Raw genomic sequence first — 25,563 nt, forward strand, 5'->3', positions numbered from 1 at the left:
CTTTTTGCGTCCAGTCCCTTGAGGAAGAGAGACGTGAGCCATTTTCAGTGTGGCTTTACCATCGGTGATGTCAAACTGGTCATTAGATTGTTGTACGTGTTGAATCTTGTCCATGACTTTGGAAGGGGTTAGTTCTGCGGGTCTGCTAAACTCGATCCAAACAGGGGATTTCAAACCGTCGTGATCTATGGATAGTGTCAAGCGATCGTCTTCTTTGGGTTGACATTGTCGCTTGAGTGCGATGAGCAAAGAATCCCACACCCCAGTGATGAACCCTTCTGCTTTCTCCAATGGTACGTCGGCCTTGAAATCTTTAAACTTCACCGTGTAGGTGTAAGCCGTGGTTCTAAATTTTCTAGAGGAGCGCTTTTCCGTCTCTCGAATGGAATAGTATTTTTCAGGGTTGACTAAGGGTGACGAACTTGGTTTAGAGGTTTCAAATTCTGGTTCACTCATGTCCTCTTCAAAATCACTGGCATGAATTTGTGCCAAGATTTCAGCTCTGGTACGAGGCGATAGATCACGTTTCTGCCTCTTACTTTCTTCTTCTTCTTCTTTCTTCTCGAATGAATGGGATCGTTTCATCTTGAGTGCAAAACGTCAAATGACTCAAGTGTAAACACCATAGACTAATTTATAGTCATGGCAGACCAGCGTATATAAAAGGGTGAGTGTCTTGTTCTTTCACTATTCATTTCACTCTCAAGCCGAGCACAACGATGGAAGAGACTACCCAGATGGAACGTTTCGTCAGAACTTTGCGAGGGGTCATTAGAAAATTCTCTTCAGACCAGCCGACGGACTACTCTCCTTCCTTTCGAGATAAAAGTCAGGATACTTGCTATATCTGTCAGAAGAAAGGGCATTGGTCTTCAGAGTGTCCAGACCGTCAAAAAAGAAAAAAAAACAGGGGCTAAAAAAGACAAAAGTCAAGATACCTGTTATTATTGTAAAGAAAATGGACATTGGTCTCCAGATTGCCCAAAAACGAAACAAGAGGAGTCAGAAGAAAAGAAGGATTCTTCAGAAGAAGAGAGGGATTCTTCGGAAGAAGAGAGGGATTCTTCAGAGGAAGAAGAGGAAGAAAGAAGACAATTCTATTTAAAAGAAGCAAAGAAACAGGAGAAGAAAAGAAGAAGGGAAGAAAATGAGGAAAAAACGGTGAAGAAATTCAAAAAACAGAGAGACTAAACAAGGAGAAAGAAGAAGTCAATGAACTTTTAATTAAAGTGTTCTGTGGTGAATTGTGAATTGGATTGTAAAAAATGGATAAAAGAATACATGAATGATATAAGGTAAGTGTCTTTGAGTTTTGATTTTAAAATAAGAAGCTACACTCACGCACTCATACAAAAAAGACACGTACTATAAGGGTAAAATGGTTTGTTTTTTTTGTGTTGATTTTTGAGTTATTGGCAAATTGAAAGGCTATCTCTTTTCGAGAAATGTGGGTGGCCCTGAAAAGGGCCTTTTTATTTTGGTGTAGGGGTGAGTTTAACCAATCAACTTTAACTGCCTTAAGCCTTTGCCACGACCAAGGCCTACTTCTGATGATTGGGTTGAAATCACTAAGGGTGGTACGATAGGCTTAGTCACAGGGTTGGCGTGTTTAGCTCTGGAAGGTCGTATTCTCTTCGGTCGTGATAAAGAAGTCTGATACATTTGTTTCAGACTTCTTAACTCCGCTAAAATGTCAAACAGTACCGTAGCCGTTTGATTTTCACCCTCTTGTTTCTTTGCTGCTACTTCTTCTTCTTCTTGTTTTTTTCTTACCTCTTCTTGTTGCTGTTGCTGTAGGAGAAAAGCTTGTTCCGCTTCCTTTTGTCGTTGCATAAATTTCTCCAATTCTTCTTTCTGTCTCTGTCTAAAATTCTCCACTTGCGGTAATGAAGAAGGTAACGAAGGTTCCGGAACAAATTCTTGCGAGGTAAGAAAATCCACAAAATCCCAATGTACCTCTTCTGAAAGTAAGTCCGGGTTCCCTTGGGCAGTCTCCCCTGCTGGTGGACCCCAATGGATCGTTTTCTGAGTTTCCGTCATGTTGAATCACTGTCGCATAGATTGACTGCACACAAGCGCTAACGAATCTATATAGACCACGTGACGTCACAGACTGCTCTCTTCGGATTGGATGCTAGCTGACTGAATTTTGTAACGCGTGGTCGGATTGGTGAATGAATTCAATCCGTTTCAATCCTTCCTGTACCTATAAATAAGCGCAGTTCACTGCATTGATTCACCTATTTTCGTCGCTTCAAGATGTGGACCACAGTTGAGTCATCCACCCTTGTGTCTTCCATGATGTTTAGGACGGACATGCTCATGTATGTCAGGTCCAAGTGGACTGTTGTTGATAGGACAGATACTAGTCAATGGATGAGGAGAGTTTACATAGAAAGACAAGGATGTCTCAAGAGGGTACTTGTGTATGGACCGGCAGTTAGAAGGAGTTTAAGAAGAAGAAGAAGAAGATGTGACAGATGCCATCTATGTTAATATTAATATTAACATAAACCCAAAGGCCCTTTTCAGGGCCAGCCATATTTCTCGAAAAGAGATAGCCTTTCAATTGCCTACCCCTTTTTTAAAACAATTTTAAAAAAAAAAAAAAAATCCCATGTTCAATTCCCCTTGAGGCTAGAGTGACCCAAGACTTTTTTCCCATGTTCAATTCCCCTTGAGGCTAGAGTGACCCAAGACTTTTTCCCATGTTAAATTCCCCTTGAGCCTAGAGTGACCCACAATTTTTCTCCATGTTAAATTTCCATTGAGGCTAGAGTGACCCAGGGGTCTCTGTAATGCTAATTCCCATTGAGGCTAGGGTGACCCCATTTACTACTAATGAGATATGTTTATAACTTTACTAAGATCCATTGGAATTATCAATGATTTACCATAATGTTTACATTTTTAGTATAATAATGTTCATAACTAAACAACACAATTCAAGTAACAATATTTAGTTTTGAATAATGCAAACAGTCTGAACAAGAAAATAGCGATTTACTGCCAACAGTGAAACTATTATGCGTAATGATTTACTGCCAACTGGCAATCTATTGTGTAGTCATTTCCTGCTAACTAGCAATCTAGTAGGCGTACTTATTTACTGTCAATAATGGATCTATTACGCGTACTGATTTACTGCCAGCAATGAATATATTATGCGTAATGATTTACTGCCAATAATGAATCTATTATGCTTAATGATTTACTGCCAGCAATGAATATATTATGCGTAATGATTTACAGCAATGAATCTATTATGCGTAATGATTTACTGCCAGCAATGAATCTATTATGCGTACTGATCTACTGTCAAGAATGAATCTATTATGCGTAATAATTTACTGCCAGCAATGAATCTATTATGCATAATGATTTACTGTCAATAATGGATCTATTATGCGTAATAATTTACTGCCAGCAATTAATCTATTATGCGTAATGATTTACTGCCAATAATTGATCTATTATGCGTAATGATTTACTGCCAATAATTGATCTATTATGCTTAATGATTTACTGATAGCAATGACCCTATTATGCGTACTGACTTACTGTCAATAATGAATCTGTTATGCGTACTGATTTACTGCCAGCAATTAATCTAGTATGCGTAATGATTTACTGCCAGCAATAAATCTATTATGCGTAATGATTTACTGCCAGCAATGAATCTATTATGCGTACTGATCTACTGTCAATAATGAATCTATTATGCGTAATAATTTACTGCCAGCAGTGAATCTATTATGCGTAATGATTTACTGTCAATAATGGATCTATTATGCGTAATAATTTACTGCCAGCAATTAATATATTATGAGTAATGATTTACTGCCAATAATTGATCTATTATGCGTAATGATTTACTGCCAATAATTGATCTATTATGATTAATGATTTACTGCCAGCAATGAATCTATTATGCGTACTGACTTACTGTCAATAATGAATCTGTTATGCGTACTGATTTACAGCCAGCAATTAATCTATTATGCGTACTCATTTGCTGCAAGCAATGAATCTATTATGCGTACTGATTTACTGTCAATAATTGATCTATTGTGCGTAATGATTTACTGTCAGCAATGAATCATTTATGCGTAATGATTTACTGCCAACTGGCAATCGATTGTGTAATGATTTTCTGCCAACTAGCAATCTATTATGCATACTGATTTACTGCCAATAATTGATCTATTATGCGAATTGATTTACTGCCAGCAATGAATCTATTATGCGTACTGACTTACTGTCAATAATGAATCTGTTATGCGTACTGATTTACAGCCAGCAATTGATCTATTATGCGTAATGATTTACTGCCAATAATTGATCTATTATGCGTAATGATTTTCTGCCAGCAATGAATATATTATGCGTAATGATTTACTGCCAGCAGTGAATCTATTATGCGTAATGATTTACTGTCAATAATGGATCTTATATGCGTAATAATTTACTGCCAGCAATTAATATATTATGCGTAATGATTTACTGCCAATAATTGATCTATTATGCGTAATAATTTACTGCCTATAATTGATCTATTATGCTTAATGATTTACTGCCAGCAATGAATCTATTATGCGTACTGACTTACTGTCAATAATGAATCTGTTATGCGTGCTGATTTACAGCCAGTAATTAATCTATTATGCGTAATGATTTACTGCCAATAATTGATCTATTATGCGTAATGATTTACTGCCAGCAACGAATATATTATGCGTAATGATTTACTGACAGCAGTGAATCTATTATGCGTAAGATTTACTGTCAATAATGGATCTATTATGCGTAATAATTTACTGCCAGCAATTAATATATTATGCGTAATGATTTACTGCCAATAATTGATCTATTATGCGTAATAATTTACTACCAATAATTGATCTATTATGCTTAATGATTTACTGCCAGCAATGAATCTATTATGCGTACTTACTTACTGTCAATAATGAATCTGTTATGCATACTGATTTACAGCCAGCAATTAATCTATTATGCGTAATGATTTACTGCCAATAATTGATCTATTATGCGTAATGATTTACTGCCAGCAATGAATCTATTATGCGTACTGATTTGCTGTCAATAATGAATATATTATGCGTACTGATTTACTGTCAGCAATGAATCATTTATGCGTAATTATTTACTGCCAACTGGTAATCGATTGTGTAATGATTTACTGCCAACCAGCAATCTGTTATGCATACTGATTTACTGCCAATAATTGATCTATTATGCGAATTGATTTACTGCCAGCAATGAATCTGTTATGCATACTGATTTACTGCCAACAATGAATATATTATGCGTAATGATTTACTGCCAGCAATGAATCTATTATGCTTACTGATTGATTTACTGCCGACAATGAATCCATTATGCGTAATGATTTACTGCCAGCAATGAATCTATTATGCGTAATGATTTACTGTCAAATGGCAAGCTGTTATGCGTATAGATTTACTGTCAACTGGCAATCTATTATACGTATTGATTTACTGCCAACTTGCTATCTATTATGCTTAATGATTTACTGCCAACAATTAATCTATTATGCATAATGACTTACTGCCAGCAATGAATCTATTATGCGTAATGATTTACTGCCAGCAGTGAATCTATTCTGCGTAATGGTTTACTGCCAGCAATGAATCTATTATGCGTACTGATGTACTGTCAATAATGAATCTATTATTCGTAATGATTTACTGCCAGCAATGAATATATTATGCGTAATGATTTACTGCCAGCAATGAATATATTATGCGTAATGATTTACTGCCAGCAATGAATCTATTATGCGTACTGATTTACTGTCAATAATGAATATATTATGCATACTAATTTACTGCCAGCAATGAATCTATTATGCGTACTGATTTACTGTCAATAATTGATCTGTTATGCGTAATGATTTACTGTCAGCAATGAATCATTTATGCGTAATGATTTATTGCCAACTGGCAATCTATTGTGTAATGATTTACTGTCAACAATTAATCTATTATGCGTAATGATTTACTGCCAATAATTGATCTATTATGCGTAATGATTTACTGTCAGCAATGAATCTTTTATGCGTAATGATTTACTGTCAACTGACAATCTATTGTGTAATGATTTACAGCCGACTAGCAATCTATTATGCGTACTGATTTATTGCCAGCAATGAATCTATTATGCATACTGATGTACTGCCAACAATGAATATATTATGCGTAATGACTTACTGCCAACAATGAATCCATTATGCATACTGATTTACTGCCAGCAATGAATCTGTTATGCGTAATGATTTACTGTCAACTGGCAATCTGTTATTCGTATTAATTTACTGTCAACTGGCAATCTATTATACGTATTGATTTACTGCCAACAATGAATCTATTCTGCGTACTGATTACTGCCAGCAATGAATCTATTGTGCGTAATGATTTACTGTCAACTGGCAATCTATTATACGTACTGATTTACTGCCAACTTGCAATCTATTATGCATAATGACTTACTGCAAACAAGCAAATTATATATATATATATATATATATATATATATATATATATATATATATATATATATATATATATATATATATATATATATATATATATATATATATATATATATATGATTTGATTTGATTTGATTTAATTGTTTGATGGATTAAGACTTCTAAAATTTATTTTGTGGATTATTCTTGGATTATTATTGGATTTGATTTTAAAAACCGTAAGTTCTTATTTTTTTATTTTTACATTTTATTCGAGGGAAATAATTTATTTGTTTAATTTTTGAAAGCTTGTTTTCCTTCTTTCTTCTGTTTTGTTTATTAGAGCCTAAACACCTAACATAGGACATAATACATGGAAATCAAACTATTTAGATGTTGACGTAGAGTTCCACCCACCACCCTCTCTCTCTCTCTCTCTCTCTCTCTCTCTGAAGGATTGCAACTTTCATCCATTTGGGTAAGGGAAAACCCTGTCGATTTCAGTGTCAGAGCTCAAGATTTAAAATCAATGTGACTAAAGGAAATATAAAGGTTTCTGCACAATAATTTAAGTTCTATACCATCATTAGTTACCTACCTTTTTGCATGGCTTGCACCTAGGTAAAGGAGAACCGTGTCGCTTTTGGACACAAAAGTGAAGGTCAATATGACTGTAAGAAGAAGAATGACTTGCGCACAAGACATAAGTTTTCCGCCATCTGCAACTAACGAACTTTGCTGATGGCTTGCACTTCATCTAAAAAGGAACCCTATCGAAAGCGGATTAAAAGAATCTTTGTGACTGAAAGAAGAACAGTGGTTTCCGCATAATGCTATTAGTACTACATCACAGAACTGGAACTGGCGTATCGAACATGAGGTCAGATATCAAAAAGTCAAAGTCACTTTTACTTGATGAAAATTATTGCTGGTGGTGGGGAGATATAGGCAAGGTCATTATGTCTGAAAGAAGATAAATATTTATGCACAATACTTTATTTCTAAACAACGTTACCTCGACTAAAGTTGGTGGCGAGCTTACTGTTAAAGTCTGAAAGAGGCCTGTTGATTTTGGGTTCAATATATATATATATATATATATATATATATATATATATATATATATATATATATATATATATATATATATATAACCAGTGGCATTGTGTTTCAAAAGAAAAATGATTTTACACAACATTATTTGTTCTAGAGTAAATTCCTTGACCATATCTGGTAGATGACTTACACTTAGACTAATAAACAAATAAATATATTTTGGTATTTAAAGAGCAGTGTTCTTATTTGAAGTTTTACAGGAAAATTATGACTTCTGCAGATCGGGATTAGCGCGTCTAGGGTCTACATGGGGCGCAAGTGACGTGTTATTCACAACACTCCTTGTGTGCTTTGGTTAAAAAAGAGTCAGTAATGGATTTTACAAAATAAAGGCTGAAGTCGAGCCTTAGTAAAAAAAAAAAATGTTTTCAGTGTTTGCCCTTTATTCTACAAAGCACTCAGTAATTGCAATACTGGTTAATTTTTCCTCAACTTTACTGTATTTTTGTTGAATTGTTTGTTTGTTGTTGTTTTTTCTTTTCCTTTACGGTTTCTTTTTTTTTGTCGAGGTTTTATTTCTTCTTTTTCTTTTACGGTTTTGTTTTGTTGAGATTGTTGTAATCCCAAGTTTAGAGTGTTATACCAAAGACTTACACAAATGGTACTAACAGCTGCCTCGCTAGGCGCTCAACATTACGAGGTTAGTGTTAGGTCTGGTAGGCCTGGTGTCAGGATACTGTGACTGGGTGAGACATCATGCTACATGTCTTCGCCATGATGCCCCAGTGCTAGACATCACTTTAAACTGCCACATTGCCGACATCGTAGCACTGTGACCAAAAAATTGTTAAAGCTACGTTAAAAATCCCAAACACTTCACTTCAGTAAAGCATAACCCAATCAATTACAGATCTGAAAAACATTTTTGGGGTGAGATTGTATGTTTCTAATATATTTTTTAAACTGCCCATAGATAAGGAAATAGAGTTTCATGTTTTTGACGTACGTACTTATGTATGTATGTATGTATGTATGTATGTATGTGTTCTTTTCCAGGGTATCTAGAGAAAGTCCATAAAGAAGGAGACTTTGTTCTGCTTGTGCATTCTTCAGATTTCAGTATTTCTTATCAACGTAAGTCTTCTCTCTCTCTCTCTCTCTCTCTCTCTCTCTCTCTCTCTCTCACACACACACACACACACACACACAGAGCTTTTGCAGAATAAGGGTTTTCAAAATGGTTCTGAATCCAGAGGTATATTGCGTTGACTGGAAACTACTTTTAATCACCAAAATATACCGGTTGTTTGAGCCTAACATTCTGGTTTTCGAACAGCAAGATATAATAGTTATTTGTATTTTAAAATTTGTCAGGAAATATGTATTCGTTAGTATAATCTTGAAAAATATCCATATTATATTACTTGAAAAGCGGTGTTGGTGGACTATGGTACAGAAGTTTAAATTGCTGCTGCCCACTATATGTCACAATCTTCTAGGCCACACGGTGCTAATTGTATGTAAAAATGGGAACCTCTCTGGAAATGCGTGAACATAACATAGAGTATTGTTATGTATATCTAAAAAATTTAACTTCTGGTATATGATTTTATTTCATTTTCGTAATTTTGAATCATGGTCGTAACATGTATTTAATATTTTTGGTTATAAATTGTGTGCGTAATTTGGCTCTCTTAAAGGACTCACGGTACTAATTCCACTCCAATGGTAAACATACGGAAACACTGTCATATTCAAAATTCAATAACTTAAAATTTATGGGTGCTGATAATGACACCTATAATTTTTCGTGCACATCTAACCTTGGTGCAAGCTTATGTGTGGAGAACACCATATGACCCGCGGCAATTTGTTTACATACATGTGCATGAAACACGTGTTATTGATTCTGCACCAAATGAATCAGGTGCTACTTTCAGTATTGAGTACTCCTGAGTCAAGCCTGTAAAAATGCTAAAATTGCATCAGTAGAAATTTGTCAATATTTTTTTTACATTACATATAGGACAAGCTCTCAAAAGATATTTTTCCTAAAATTTTAATTTTCATTATTAACCAATTATGGACCACCAAACCTGTAAATACTCTATCATTTCTTCACCCATTTCTAGACTGGTTCACAGTTCTTCCGTATAATTAGTACCGTGTGTCCTAAAAACGCAAATTACGTAGGATCTGTAAAAAGATGTTTACGTACGTGCTGACTTTTAGCAATAATAATTGTAATAATAAGACTTAAAATGGTGCCTATGGCGTAGTTTCTCGGTGATTAATAGGATTAGGAAGTTTGGAGAAGAATTCTGTGGATTCCCATTGGTTGCGTGAGGTCATGTGAATATACGTCGTAAATCAATAGGGTATGTTGTCACGTGTGGTCTATTGCAGACTGCATTTGCATATATACCGTGTATATCAGGAGAAAATTAAGCATTCACTTTCTTTCCGATTTCTGGAACCATTCGCAATTTTTGTGTTTCTGATGTAAGTCTGCCGACGTGTTTCATGTTGTTGTTATATCTTTTTCGAGAGGAAAAACATTTGTTTGACCTGTTCAGTGGTGACAGAATTTGGATAAAAAATATTATACTGGAACTATTATAAATTATTCGAAAGAATTCTGGGCAACACCACCTTGACAACGGCACTGTTCTTGGAGGACAAGTACATTTCCGGTATTGAAACATATAATGGATTTTTCATTCGTTTAGGACTTTCATAGATCTCTGTAAGGACTAATTTGGATTCGCTTCATTATACTGTAAGTTCCTCTCACATTTTTCATTTATCACTTTCATAATTAAAATATTTGTTAAGTTTTTCAAAATTTGTTGGTTTCGCTTCTTTTATGTTAATTAAGTTTGTGACCATAGAGTCGTAACAGTATACATGGGTTTGGCTGGCCAGGACTGGTTGATAATGTAAGTTATTTTTTAGGAACAAGAACCTTTTGAGAAGTTATCCTAGTTGTAAGTGAAAAAATAGAGACATTTTTATTGATGGAATTTCAGTCCTTCAAGAGTTTTAAGTTTGGAACACTAATTACTGAAATTAGCATCTGACTATTTGGTGCAGAATTTAAAGCACATGTTTCAAACACATGTAGGTCCAGAAAATGCAACGGCTCATACATATCCTTAACTCTACACAGAAGGTTTCATCCAGGTTTCATCTCTCTCTCTCTCTCTCTCTCTCTCTCTCTCTCTCTCTCTATATATATATATATATATATATATATATATATATATATATATATATATATATATATATATATATATATATATGTGTGTGTGTGTGTGTGTGTGTGTGTGTGTGTGTGTGTGTGTGTGTGTTTGGTCATGAGCACTCCGAAATGTAAAGTTATTGAATTTTTAATATCATGGTGTTTGCATATTGTTACTATGGGAACTGAATTAGTACCGTGAGTCCTCTACTGGAGGGATTTGAATGCAGCGCTACCAGATTTCCATCTGATTCATTTTGCTTCAACAAAGACCGCTCCGGTTATCTAGAGGTTAGAGGATCCGCCTCGGATGCGAAAGGTGGCGGTAAGAACCCCGGCTGAGTCAACCCAAAGACATAAAAATGGTACTAGCACCTGCCTCGCTTAGCGCTCACCATTAAGAGGTTAGTGTTAGGACTGGTCAGCCTGTTGTTAGGATAATGTGACGGTGTGGGCATCATGCTACATGCTGCTGACATCGTAGAGATATGACTGAAAAAAATGTAAAGCTGCGTTTAAAATCCAAATCAAGCACACACACAAACACACACACACACACACATCAATTAAAAAATATAATAGGAATTCCTGCGTATGTTTCACAGCCCATTCCATGATGATGAACCCGACTGTTACAGAGCGAATGTTCCGTGAATTTGATCAGAAAGAACACACGCTTGAATTCGAACTGAAAACCCTTCTGGCGAGAACCAAGGTATGTTTGATGCTTTTTTCACAAAACTGTCCCAACATAGCATCTTCAAAGTACGCTGTATTGTTAGCTAGTACATACTGTTGGACACAGGATTCGGCCTCGCATTCAGTTGATTCTAGTATCTTATTATTAGATTTTTCGAATGAAGAAATGTGAATGAATTAACAAATGCATCACCATATACTCAGACTCAGTGGAAATGCTTTGATCAAAAGAATAAAATGTCAGTGCGTATTCTTTGCACGAAAATATATGTCCAGGCATCGAAAATGTATCTACAGGCTAAATCGTTCCAGTAAAAGCGCTTTTGGCTGGGTATGACAAAGTGTTATGGCAATTTTTTTAATCTAATTCCCCTTATAATCCGTTACTGGTATTTTTGTGAAAATACCTTCTTCACAATTTTCGGTTATGTATTTTTTTTAAATTTACAATCCTATCAAAGTCAGAATTGTGTGTTTCTTATGATGCAGCTTTTTGATACTTAAATATAGATAGTTAATTCATTCCTGAGTAGAGCAAGGTAGATTCGATGGACTTGAAACTAATGTGAATTTACCTCAATGAAAGAAAACCTCCATGCATAAAATATATTTGCATGTTGGAAATTGTTTCTCCTAAATATAAATAAATGTATAAATTTAGTCTCTTCCAGACACATTTGGACTAAATTCCATGCCGTCCAGACGCGAACTCTTTTCGTCTTCATTCTTTCTGAGTAAAATAAAATGTTGGATTTCACTAGAATGTCATAAGTCTCCGTCTTTAGATATGCGGAAAATCATTGTTACCCAGATGTTGAAAAGATATTTTACTCGTGGCTATGGGAAATTTAATACTGTTTAACAGAATTTAGATATAGAATTCTAGTAGCTTAAAGTACTGGATGATTATAATGCGCATCCAGTCTGGATTCCAATTTTTGGAATTAAAGCATTTTATTTCAGTGTCCCGTTTACCAACAGCATAACATTGAATTGCTTCAATATGTAGATCGTTTAATTTCTTCCTGTCACTACCTTGATACGAGGAAATGGTAGTGCTGATTATTCTCCAACTGATAATGAATTTATTTTGCAACAAGTTCAAATGTATATTCAGAAAAGTCAGTACTTGAACGGATTGATTTTTTATTAAATATTCCAAGAGATACCTTTTTTTATAATTTACAGTCAACTATTCATTTCTCTTTCTTCTCTTCTTACTTTTTTTTTTTTTTTTTTTATTTTTTTGCTTCTTCTGCAGCCTTACGATTGTTACACATAGTTTGATTTATTTGTCTTTTGTATGGCAATGTTATTGAGTACTTACTACTGCCTCTTGTACATTGATGTATTTTTATACATATCTTATACATAGATGTATATTTTAGATAAAACTTCGAACGAAGAGAACCCTTATTTAAAAAAACAAAACAAAATCCCAATCTCACTATCCCTCCAGATTTTTATTTTAAGAAAACAAGATCCCAACCTCACCATCCCTCCAGATTTCTTATTTTTTTTTAAAAAAAATCCTAATCTCACCATCCCTCCAGATGTCTTATTTAAAAATAAAAAATCCCAATCTCACCATTCCTCCAGATTTCTTTTTTTTTAATATAAAAAAATCCCAATCTCTCCTTCCCTTCCGATTTCTTATTAAATAAAGACTAATAGACCACCAGCCCTGAATTGTCTTTTAAAACATTTAATATCAAGAAACACAACTCCGAATTATCAACCTTCGAATAAAAAGGTCACTTTGCCATCCAATCTCATATTGAGAAACAAATACGTCATCTGTCACGTAAAATCTAACCTCTTTTCTGTGAAAATTCCTGAATTTCCAGACAATCTGAAGGAAATTTTCCTCAAGCCAAATAAATCTCCCTATATCATTAAAAAGTCCCAGACAGAGTCAGTACTTTCAAATGAACACATTTTGTGAGTAATCTTCACATTCACAACGATGACCTCATTTAAGAACGCTTGACTGTCCAAATGACTTTTTTTAGTAATTATAGCCGTGATCAAAGAAATAGTAAGACTTTATCACTTGCAGTTATTGTTTTGTTTATAACATCGGTATTTGTAGCTGTATTTATTTTTAGATTAAATTTATTGAACGATTTATGTAAACTGCTTTTTATACCCAGATGTACTATTTTCATACCCATACTATTTTGGTTAAAAAAAATTATACCATCACCACCAATACATTGTGTAGTGACTTTAATTTTAAATATATTGCTGAAATCTTAATGTGATGTTTTACATTTGGCCAAAATCTTAGGTTTGCAAACAACGTTTTTACACTGTTTTGAACAGTAAACAAAGAGTGTGTAATAGTTATCTTGTATTTGAACAGTTAAAACGCCAATCACACACACACACACACACACACACACACACACACACGACCTAATACGTTGATTTAACAAAGAAATTCATCATCTATTGGTCCATCGTTATCATCTAGAGAATCAATAAACAAATCGTATTATTTTAACACTTGCAATATTAAAACCTTTAGCTGACAGTTGTCTCCAGTAATCAACTGTTCCAGTTCCATAATTATATTTACCTTTGTGAGCATTTAACACATCAGCTGGTGTAGGTTATCCAAGTCATAGACCAGAAGAGCCTATGGTGTGTGTGATTTGGATTTTTAAAGTAGCTTTAACAATTTTTCAGTCATATCGCTACAATATATGAAGTGTGGCAGTTTATAATGATGCCTAGCACTGGGGCATCATGTCGCAGACTTGTAGCATGATGTCCCACCCAGTCACATTATCTAGACACCATGCCGACCAGTCCTAGCACTAACCTCTTAATGCTGAGCGCCAAGCGAGGCAGCTGTTAGTACCATTTTTGTAAGTATTTGGTATTACACGGCCGGGGATAGAGAGAGAGAAAGAGAGAAATGTTATTTAGCACAATATTCATCAGATTTGACAGAGTTCTTGCCTATTCTATGCTTGAAAATTGGACGATGCATTTTTCTTCAAAGAAACCATTTTAATAGGGGCTTTTCTTAGAAAGTATCATCAAACTACAAACTTTGGACACGAGGTCAGGTAAATTTTCAGAACATACTGTTTGTAAAGTACCATGGGATAATGCAGTAAACTATGTAGTATAGTATGGTGGTGTTGGTATTAAATACATATGCATAAACACTGCAAATATGACTTTTATAAAATTGCAGGGGAAAATACACACTTATAACGACTTCGTGTACAAGCAGGGCCAGCTTCTTAACAGATTAAAAAGAACTGATCACAGCTACGTTATCTATGCAGGTCGACGGCAAGGTCATTCGTGTCCAGGGACATGCAGGCGAGAGTTTAATTGAAGCCAGCAAAGAACACGGAGCGGAATTCATCGTTACTGGGACTCGTGGACTCGGAACAATCCGTCGCACTATTCTGGGTAGTGTCAGCGATTACATTCTACATCACTCACGTGTACCTGTCCTCATCTGTAAACATTCGGATGAACAGTCAAGCCATGTCCAGAAGTGACTTGTATGGATCAATCATCGAAACAAAACGCATATAAGAATGACTCTGATAATCCTGTCTGCAGCAAGCTGTTAAATATATTATTACTAACATTGTATAAATGCATATGATTTTCAACTTACGTCAGTAATTGTTGTTATGACTTTCCATAAGTTTTATGAGCGAAGGTGACTAATTTCTTGTGATGTCAAAGACATCGCACGTGACAGCATGGAGATGCGTTGCGATGCAACGCGTGAGTGTTCTTAGCCATATATTGCACTCTATATAGTACGAGAAAATGTATTCACCTTATTCCACATGTGCTGTGGATGGTGCTGTCCGGTATAGTTCAGAGAACTATACCAATGTAATTTCTTGTCTCTAACTCTACTTCTCACACTGGGTGTAACTTTCATTCGACTCCACTCAAGATTAGATTCTACCAGGCCAGTTTGTGGATTGCATCTGTATCCCTAAAGAAGTCGTAAATCAGTTAAGTCTATGACTTAACAGCAGAGTGTAGTCCAGGCCTGACTCCACCTGAAAATCCATCCTGGATATTTCACTGTTTTGTAAAGTGTATTTCACTGCATACTACACACAATTACGCCGTTTTATAAACTAAAATATAGTGCTGCTTCTTCCAAACTATTTTATGGCTTTGTGTTTCTTTGATACAGAGTAGAAGTACAAAATTAGTATAATTGATTGTAGACCTTGGGTTGTTTATATAAAAAAAATCAAACATTCCTTCTTAAATAGAAACACTTATTCTTGGTATGCATGCTTTGAATTTTGTAAAAACGCCTCATGGTGGAAGATTGAAGACGTTTATGTCCAACAGTGGTTCGAAATTTTCAGTATCAGATTTTTAACGTAACAAAAGAGCGGTTTTTCATTCATGTTTCTTGACAATCGTAAACCATTTAGACACATCATTTCCTCCCTAGTTTTAATTGATATCCTTTGGCGCTGACCGATGTAGTCTAGTACTTAAGGTAGCACTGTACAATGTCGTATTTTGCGTACGGTTAGAATTTTAAAGAAAAAGTTTCCCTAGTTTTCCTCGCTGGTTATACTGCTTATTTTTAAAAAAAGACCATTCATTCATTAGATATTGTTAAAAGAAGTTTTAATTCCCTTTATGTTGGTGTATGATTGATAAATGCCATTTGCGTTCTAGAGTATACAACTTCGCCTTACTTAAAATGTGTACCAATAAAAAAATAAAATCTAGCTCCGCTTGTTCATTTTCACTTCCTGGAGTTAAAAGTTAAATTGTAAAACAAAAAACGAGCCGATAACAATTATTTCTATATCTGATAAAGTTTGTAGTTCATTCATTACTCTTTCAGAAGCTGGTGTTGTCTATTCTGGCAAATGCATTTTCCCTATTTTAATAACTGCTAAAGATAGTGTATTTCAGACTAATTCAGTCTGATTTTCGAGCATTTGGGATCAGCCATTTTGGTTAGCTATGTGCTTAGATCATGAACAGTTTCAACAAGTACAATATCCAAAGAAATATCAGCCTAAGTATATGAATGTAACATAGAGGTATGCCAACATCCTCTCCATTGTGTATGTTGCATATGCAAAAAAGTTCACCTTACGCATGTCCCTCTCAGAGAAGTCCATTGTGTGGTATCGTTGTTTACTTGCTAGTTCTAATTAATAACTGCTCCCCTTCGTAGCTGCAACGTTAGATAGGGACTGCTCTCGGAGGAAGGGGGCGCATCGATCTTTTATGGAAGCCTAATGATGTGTACTCAGACGTGTCTGAATAAATACTGTTTGTGTAACAGCTTGAGACTCTCTCGTTTTCATGACTGTAAAGCGCCGCCCATTAGAATGGACAGAGAGACAATAGGAAGAACAGTCACGAGGTGATCCTAGCAACAGATTCTGTCATTGGATAAATATTATTTTTGTGTGAATATTATCTAATCAAAAATCACCTATCAGGATTCGTCTGTGCTTGTGCATTTATACATTCTGTTCATTTTTGCATCCTTCGTGGTAGATTTTTGTACAGTTCAATCACATTTCACGACGATTAACAACTTAATGTCCAAAAGGTTTACGTTCGTAACAGTTATATCCAGTGAACTAGAGATTTACATATTCAACAGAAATTGGAAAGAAAGCAATGAAGACGCCTGGAGTGTGCTTCAGAGTGAGGCTTGTTTCTTTTAGTGGAAATAAACGTTCTCTATCTTCCTCGGCGAGGCGGTTTTATTTTGTAAATCTATTCCGAGCATAAATACGAATGTTATCTTGCTGTTATAATTCTTGACCCCAAGTCCCTATCGTTTATGTTGAAATGGTGGCAACAAAACTTTAACTGTATATTAGTACGAGTACACACACACACGCATATATATATATATATATATATATATATATATATATATATATATATATATATATATACTTAACCACGTAAAACATCAAAACATCTAAAACCATTCTTCTTCAGCTGGAATACAAGGAGTCAGGATTGGTGCAAGAACCCTTCATAGTCTCTATATGACGAAGCGACTTCTGACTGGCAACCCCCACCTCCACCCCAACCCCCTCATGAAACAATGCATTACCTTCCGTAAAAGGATGTAGATACCGACGGACAGAGGCTTAGACACAACGTCGGACACGACCGATCACATTATGCCCGCAAAGGTGCAGATAAAAAAGACTTTTTTAAATCTACATATTAAGATGTAATATTGTTTTGTTTGTTTAGTTTTCACTGGCAATATGGCTGTGTGCAACCGCCTTGCTCGCCTTGTCCTAAGGCCGGTCATGTGAATTTTATACGAAGGAATAATAATAACAAGTCCGCATAACGGGACGTGTATAGGGCCGACTTCACAACCCTTATGTTATTGATATATAGGATTAATTTGTTCTACATATTTCAGTTATGACCTAGATTTTATAACAAGATGTGTGTCATGTTGAAATAAATTAAGTCAAATTTTTGAAAAATGCATACCTACTGACAATGACCTATTTGTTTCACTGATGTCCAGTCATCGATATGTGCCATGTACTCTAATACCAAGTTGTCACATGCCAGCTGTGCAGTATATCGAACCTATTGTTTAATACAAACAACTCAGATACAGAGATGTCCATGATTACAACGCGACACGTTGCCCTCATTGTTCACAAGATACTGTGAGATCACATGCTATGTCCTGCACAACTCAGGTAAATCCTACGGATCGGTTGGGAACATCGCTCTGCCATTTCTCTCAGATTGTGAAATACCCTCAGCAGTATATGTAGGAATATACATCAATTTGACGACAGCAAAATATGCCATGACAGCAAAGGCCGACAATATTCCAAATGCGACTTTAGTTTTCTTCTACCACCATACTGTACCATGTGAATAAGAGTAGTTCAGAATATCTCAATGGCGACGAATTTTATCTGAGTGTTTTTTCTCGATGGAAAAAGGCCGAAGATGTTTCGACTGTTCTACGAATCATACCTCGAACGTATATCGATGACTGCCATTCAAACCACCTCGGTTATTTATAAAATTATGATTGACCGAGAAGACGCGAATGCATCTAACTATTTGTATTTAGCTTCAAAACTTCTCAGCCATTCCTTTGGTCTGTGAATCGTAGAAATAACCCAGATAGTTCGAATTGATTGCGGTTTCATTTTTTGTCAAAGAGATTTCCGGCAAGCAAAATGTATGATATGTTTTTGTAAATTACTGCGCAATTATATTTAGTCTCTCAGAACTAGCTGAGATGGTCCGAATGATGTTGCGGACGGTTACAATTTAACTGGCCTCTTACTTGAAAAGGTTCATTTTCTAAACTCTTTGACTGTTAAGAATGGCGGAGACCAAGCGAAGCACAGTTATTATAGTAATGGATGGGAACAAGTACTCCTAATATGCATACCATTATAAATTATTCTTTTCAATAAGACTCGTGAGGCAGTATGTATTATATTATGCAAATATCCGTCCATCTGTCTATTATTGGTTTTTGTTTCTGAACAATAACGTTTGTTCCAAACAACTTGCCTCGACCCGACTTTATTGATTAATTACAGTTAGAATATGGAAGAAACTTTTTGATTCAAGTGGATTTATAAATAAATTAATCAATCAATGCTGTATGTTACAAATCAATGTCAAGTTCACAGTGACTCGCCGATTACAAATTGTTCCCGCTCAATACTAATAGCTCTAGATTGCCGATTGCTTACATTGACGAAATTTTGTGGCTGTCTCGTATTTACAGCAGGCAAGACACCTCTTTATTCTATTGGATTTATAAATAAATGTGACATCGCAGTTTTTTTTAGACATTTCATCAGTAATGACTTAGCTCATCCGTGTAAATGTATATACAGGATCGCCGTTACTATGGATACAATTTGTAAGCCATGTAAACATTGGTTTATTCGCATTCAAGAATAGAAAGTGATGTGATCTGGTAAACTTTATAATAGGCCGATAAATCAGCCCAACACCTATATTGATATTGACTGATGGTATAGGAGCTGATATCGCATATTTATTAAAACCCGCAAAAATCGGCGCCACTCTTGTCTGAGCGCATATGTGTATATTTTATATACTTACCGGTATTTCTCGCGCCAGTTGAGCTACCGTCGGCTGAAGGGTTCTTTTGGTGATATGTACATACTATTTCTGGATCAAGTCATTTGTTTGGCGACTTGTAAATCCACGTGGAATAACACAACCCTCTGCCCTGTGGCCATTTTGAATTTAGCGCTAGATATAACCGTTTCCAAGTACCGGTAGGCTTAAGTGTCTAAACTGCACGCTGGTTTGTATGCAGCAAATTTGCACATTTTAATAAACAGGTGACATCATGCACACATATTATCTATCAGTATCAACACAGATTTATGGGTTTGATTTATCGGACAAACCTTAGAACGGCGCATCTTTGAACTGACAGGTGTACTAACTATATCTCGCGAAGGAAGGTGCAAAAATATATCTCCCTTCCTAATTTTTTCAAAAGTATTTCATTTTATATAAAAATGCACCTGCTTTGGGAAATAGAAAGCGCATAATAAAGAATTACATAGAGATACGCTGGGGTATTCAGATTGGTACTGCATGTGTATAACTATATGTAAGTTTGCATATATATATATATAATATATATATATATATATATATATATATATATATATATATATATATATATATATATATATATATATATATATATATATATATATATATATCTGTGTGCTACTTATCCTAATATGGATCCGAACATTTATTTATTCCTTTACTACCTCGCACCACATACAGTGCTTGCTTTGGATCATTATAGTTCTTACACATTCGAAGTATCATTCAATTTTCTTTATACATTTCACCTGCTCCACGAAATAGTACTTTTTTGTACTTGTTTCTGGAAAGGCTATTCCAAGTTAGAATAACTTCTGCCTGACCCAATTTTTTGCTTTCCTGATATATGCAACAAAATATGTTTAAAACCAAGCCAGCTAAAATTAATTATACTAGTTTTGTTGCGTTACGTGCAGCTCACGCTTTTGTCAGGTTAAATGATTTTCAAATTCGGAGGAAAGCTTTATTTTCACATGGCAATAAATAAAATGTCGCAAGACTATGTATATGGTTCAGAGCAAGCCAGACTGTAACTGTTCGAGGCATTTCCTGCCGCATTCTCAGTAACCATTGCTATCAGAATCATTTTTTCTACAGTAGTGCGATAAATCAGACCCCCCGCTTCTCCAACTTTGCTGATACTGATGGACGATTTGAGGGTAATATATTACCTGTTCATAAATCGGGAAATCTTTGCAGACATACCTGTCCGCTACACATTTTAGACACTTACTGTGTAACAGACATTCATTTACGCATGAGCCATGGTAGCATAGGCTGTGGATTCAGTCTGTATGTGACAGATAAGGGGGCAGGAGCCAGTTTTTATGTACAAATTTAATACCGCAATCAGCGACCTAGTATAAAAAATCCTAAAAAATCAAATACACAAGTGAGATCAAAAAGGACCGTATTTTTAGATACCTATATTAAAACAAAGCATAAGAATAGTATTCACTTGACCAGAGAAGTCAATGGCAGTTCATAGCAGAAGAAGTTTATGCACCCCAACCCCTATTTTATACATGCATTTTTCACATCCAAAGGCCATTTTTGACAGCATGTGGTGCTCACAGTGCAAACGCAAGCTCTTTCCCTGGATGAAAATTTTGAAAAACATTGTCTGCTAAATAGTTTGTTGCAATTCAGAATAGTTGTCATCCAAGCCGTTTTTGAGATACTCTACTTGCTTTGAACCCACGTGTCTACTGCTATGGGAGGCTAGCTCTTCTTCCTAGCCGACTATTGGTATTTCACTATCAACATACTGCAGAGCAGCTATGGAAGGTGTACATGCCTGACATCAGTTTCAAGAACAACACAAGCCCGAAACACCTAGTTCACAAATATGTCCATATCTATAAACAGTAAACAATAATAGCTGAAAAAGTCACACCATAGCCTTAAGTTAAGAAATTTGCCAGGGTCCAATTTACGAAACTGGACCCGGCCACCTAAAATGACATGTAGACATCTGTTGAAGGCCGTGTTTGATTCAGACCCTCTAACTCCTCCGTCCAGCTGATATCACAGCTTAACCCATGTGGCGTGAACTGCAAGAGCTTGTGCCATTGACTCTGAAAAAAAGAGAGATGATTTTGTGGAAATATCAGAATTCACACAATATTGTTTGTCGTTATCTGCTAATAATAACCTTAATGATTATGTATATGCTTGAGACCCTTATCCTATTAAATAAACTGTACATAACGGGCATGACTTGGACTGTGCCCATTAAAACTTGTAGGTTTGGAAAGCTCAAAATTTTCAGACTGACTTTATCTTCTGTCCGTTTAAATTATTATTTGGTACTAAAAAGTCTTGGCTTATAAACCATGCGATACCATCAGCGGAAATATCCATGTTTAACATGCTTATGATCGTAATATGTTATGTCGCAACGGAATACACTCCGATGCCCCATATTCCGAACACAGATTTTCTTTTCTGATGAACACTGTCGGAACACAGGTCGTTCCACCAATGATCGAAAATAAACTTCAGAAACTTTAAAATTTTGGGTGTTTTATTTATTATTTATTTATTTTAAATCGATTACTTCTATTTACGTATTATATGATTGTGGGACCCTTACGATAATTATTTACATCCGCAATCGAAGAGGTCAACAACATGCAATTACTGCTCATCTCCAAAATTGAGTTTGACAACAAAGTGCTCCAAAGAGCATGGGCAGTTCTGCGCTTTACATGCTAAAACACATGTTAAAACATTTATGAAGAATTTTCCATGGTTCAAATTACATCGAAGACATATCAGTATAACCGTATTGAGTCATCATAATAAACAAAGTAACGCAATCAAGCATGGAACAGTTTTGTTAGGCTCTTAGTATGCTGTCAGGCAAGCTTCATTTTAGTGGGGATGATATAAAAAGAAATGTACAGTGCGTCGACAGATTCCAGATGCACGTCACGTACCGGCAATGGTACAGAGTGGGACATACTAGGATAGCTGCCATTACATATATATGTACCTTATTTACCAAATGACGCATTGAGTTCATTATACATCATCATAGCGTTCATTACATGCGACACAGCTGAGATATCTCATTCTTGGTCTAGACATTTCCAAAACTTTTATGTTACTGGAAAATTACTTGTGCAAATAACCCCATAAAGATATCATAGTGATTTTGACATCGTTATACTTTTTCATTGGGTACTTTAGTGAGTGAACTGAGTTCTGCGCCGTTATCCCAATTTGCACACGCTGTAGCACCTCATCCAAACCCCACGAGATGTACTGATTGGTCAACACTGACATCACATTGTGCGTGTACTGTACTCAGTATGGTGGTACGGAATAACTTGGGACAAACGCTGTTGTAACGATATTCCCTCTTGGTAAAGAGGGGTGGTTAATTAGATTGGGTTATCGTTATCTAGAAGACGACCTCCCTCGATTGTATTGCCCGGTGTGAGTGGAGAGATAAAACATCAACAGAGAACTGAGCATAACTATTGAGAAGAAATAAGACAATACGAGTCCCCATTTAGACAAGAGATTAACAATGTAGTCAATGACATAAACTAATAGTGTCAGATTCAATTCAAACAAATTTACGTTACAGAATTTCAATGACAGTGTTCTATTATTGATTCATTTTATCATGATAACGAGAGTGGTGAAACGAGCACAATGTCCACGCCTGATTTGCATCGCCTAGCGTCTCTTTCCATCTTCGCCTCCGTGTATCCCACGTCTTCCCACCTCCACGTGTATACGTTTGATCTTTCTTGATCCTTCTATCCTAACCGCTTGATCTCTTATCCGGACTTCCATCTTTCGGACTGTCCCAGACTGTTCCAGAGAGCTGTTTCCCTTAATGTTGTTCTTTCCAAGAAAATGTGCGTCCTGGTACTAAAGGCCGGTTTTTGCCTACAAGACAGCCATCTGGTCCCCTTACTTGTCTTAACGACACAACTTATTCAGAGCTTGCTTCGAAGTCCCATTGAAACGCTCTACTAGACCATTGTACTGCGGGTGATACGGGTGCCCAATAGAAAGTAACCGGTTCACCTCTTCCATCAACTGGCAGGCAAACTGCGTCTCTTGGTCAGTTAGTATCTCTTCAGGAACACCAACTCTAGACCAAACTCCTAACGAAGCCTCAGCGACCGTAACTGAATTATTGTTTTTCAACACAACAGCTTTCGGGTATCGGGTAGCGTAATCAACAATCGTTAACACACAACGATTACCACTTTCTGATGCAGGCTTTATCGGACCTATCCAGTCCATCGCCATCCTCAAGAAAGGTTCATCAGTCAGAGGGGTGGTTCCTAATGGCACTGGGTGATGTGAGGTCTTAGGTGCCACCCGCTGATACGTGTCACACGACAGACAAAACCAACGTACATCCCCATAAACACCTGGCCTGTAGAATTTCCTCACTAACCTAAATCTCGTCTTTGTCACACCCATGTGGCTACCAAGTAGACTCTCATGTGCTAGACAGCCACCTGGTCCCTTACTTGTCTTAACGAGAAAGAACTACTCTTTAGTTTTCCCCAGAGTCATAAGAGTCTCGCTCCTCTTGCGGGACTTTCGGACTGAGGAAATTCGTCCAAAGTAGTTACTTTCAATTCAACATTTCTTCTAAGAATTACGCCTTAAGTTAAACTGACCAATCGTAATCAGCCGTTCCTAATTGCTTCCCCAAGATAATTATTACTTCCGCCAGATTTTGACAGCTTAGCGAATCTGAGAAATACGACACATACCAACTTCCTTTTAATAAATGAATATTCGACATGACGTTCCCATTATGCGGATATGGTCGGCATCTTAATGTTTACTTTCCCAGGACAGCTTTGCGATGCCCGGGTTAATTCCAAATTAGCCACATATGCTGGCCTCTCCTTTTCCCAAGATATTTAACAACTGACATGGGAAAAGGTCGCAGTAACTCGTCACATAAAACTTTGCTGGCTTAACTGTACTAAAATTTTAATGCACAATGTATTCAATTTTAAGGTTCAATACTTATTCAAAATTTGACACATTACAGTTGTCCTCCAAAAATATACAATTTCTTTGAATCGGCAGATTACAAGCTTAAGTAGTTTTAAGTGGTCTCAAAAATACACATGTTTCAAGCGGGAAAAGTGCTGTATACTTTAAAAGTGTTTCATTCAAATAATAATAGTCTCGTCGAGAAATTAGAAAAAGAGAAGACTCTGCAAACGTTGTGTATCACTGCCGCAAGCCATTAAGAACGTGTAGTGCTTGATTAAAGTTTTTAGCAATGAATTTAACAAAAAATAAGAATAAATGGTTAGTTGCTGGTTGTATTCTTTAGGTTTTAAAGGTAGACTACCGTTTTATAAGAAGAACGTGTGGTGGGTTCTTGAGCGCAGTACCAAGCATAAATCTGGCACCTTGCAGGCTTGAGCGCAGTACCAAGTCTAGATGAGTCTACCTGCAGGCTTGAACGCAGTACCAAGTCCAGATGAGGCTACCTGCAGGCTTGGGCAGATAGAATAGACTTTATGTGATCTCCCGCATTTCTTCAAAGGTGACTGTATACGGAGGCAACTGTTTGTAATAAGGTGCGTCCCGTGATGGTATTCATGCTGGGAAGGTCTTGGACTTTACTGCTACGAGTCTTGCACGGGTAAACAGGACACCTTCGCTGGTACCGTTCAAGTTTATACAGAATTTATTTTGCCTTTCACTACATGAATTATTTCCAAGGGAAAATACTCTCTTGGGATATGAAATCATCGCGACTTTCATAAATTGTATATTATGAATTCCATGTCCTGTACATCTTGGTCGTTATCCAATCTGTATACTGAACACATCAAATTTCGAGCACCATAATATCGGCTACTTTCTTCGAATGAGTTAATGATGTAGCCAGTCAAGTATTTAAATC

The 25,563-nt window shown here is 36.1% G+C and overlaps 1 protein-coding gene across 1 annotated transcript; it reads left to right on the forward strand.

The window, feature by feature from the left end:
- Nucleotides 1–7,131: 7,131 nt before the first annotated feature.
- On the forward strand, nt 7,132–16,249 carry LOC149802142 (uncharacterized). The gene is made up of 4 exons (XM_089956540.1): nt 7,132–7,391; nt 8,624–8,701; nt 11,414–11,523; nt 14,810–16,249. Exons 3-4 carry the CDS (start codon nt 11,422–11,424, stop codon nt 15,029–15,031), a joined length of 324 nt encoding a protein of 107 aa, XP_089812666.1. The 5' UTR covers nt 7,132–7,391; nt 8,624–8,701; nt 11,414–11,421; the 3' UTR covers nt 15,032–16,249.
- Nucleotides 16,250–25,563: the final 9,314 nt, after the last annotated feature.

Source organism: Sinohyriopsis cumingii, chromosome 4 (genome assembly GCF_028554795.1).
Source record: "Sinohyriopsis cumingii isolate HCF-2022 chromosome 4, ASM2855479v2, whole genome shotgun sequence".
Lineage (NCBI taxonomy): Eukaryota > Metazoa > Mollusca > Bivalvia > Unionida > Unionidae > Sinohyriopsis > Sinohyriopsis cumingii.

Coding starts and splice junctions, on each gene's coding strand:
- LOC149802142 (XM_089956540.1), top strand. CDS start 11,422: ATGATGATGAACCCGACTGTTACAGAGCGAATGTTCCGTGAATTTGAT. Junction 11,524..14,809: donor CCCTTCTGGCGAGAACCAAG/GTATGTTTGATG, acceptor TTATCTATGCAG/GTCGACGGCAAGGTCATTCG.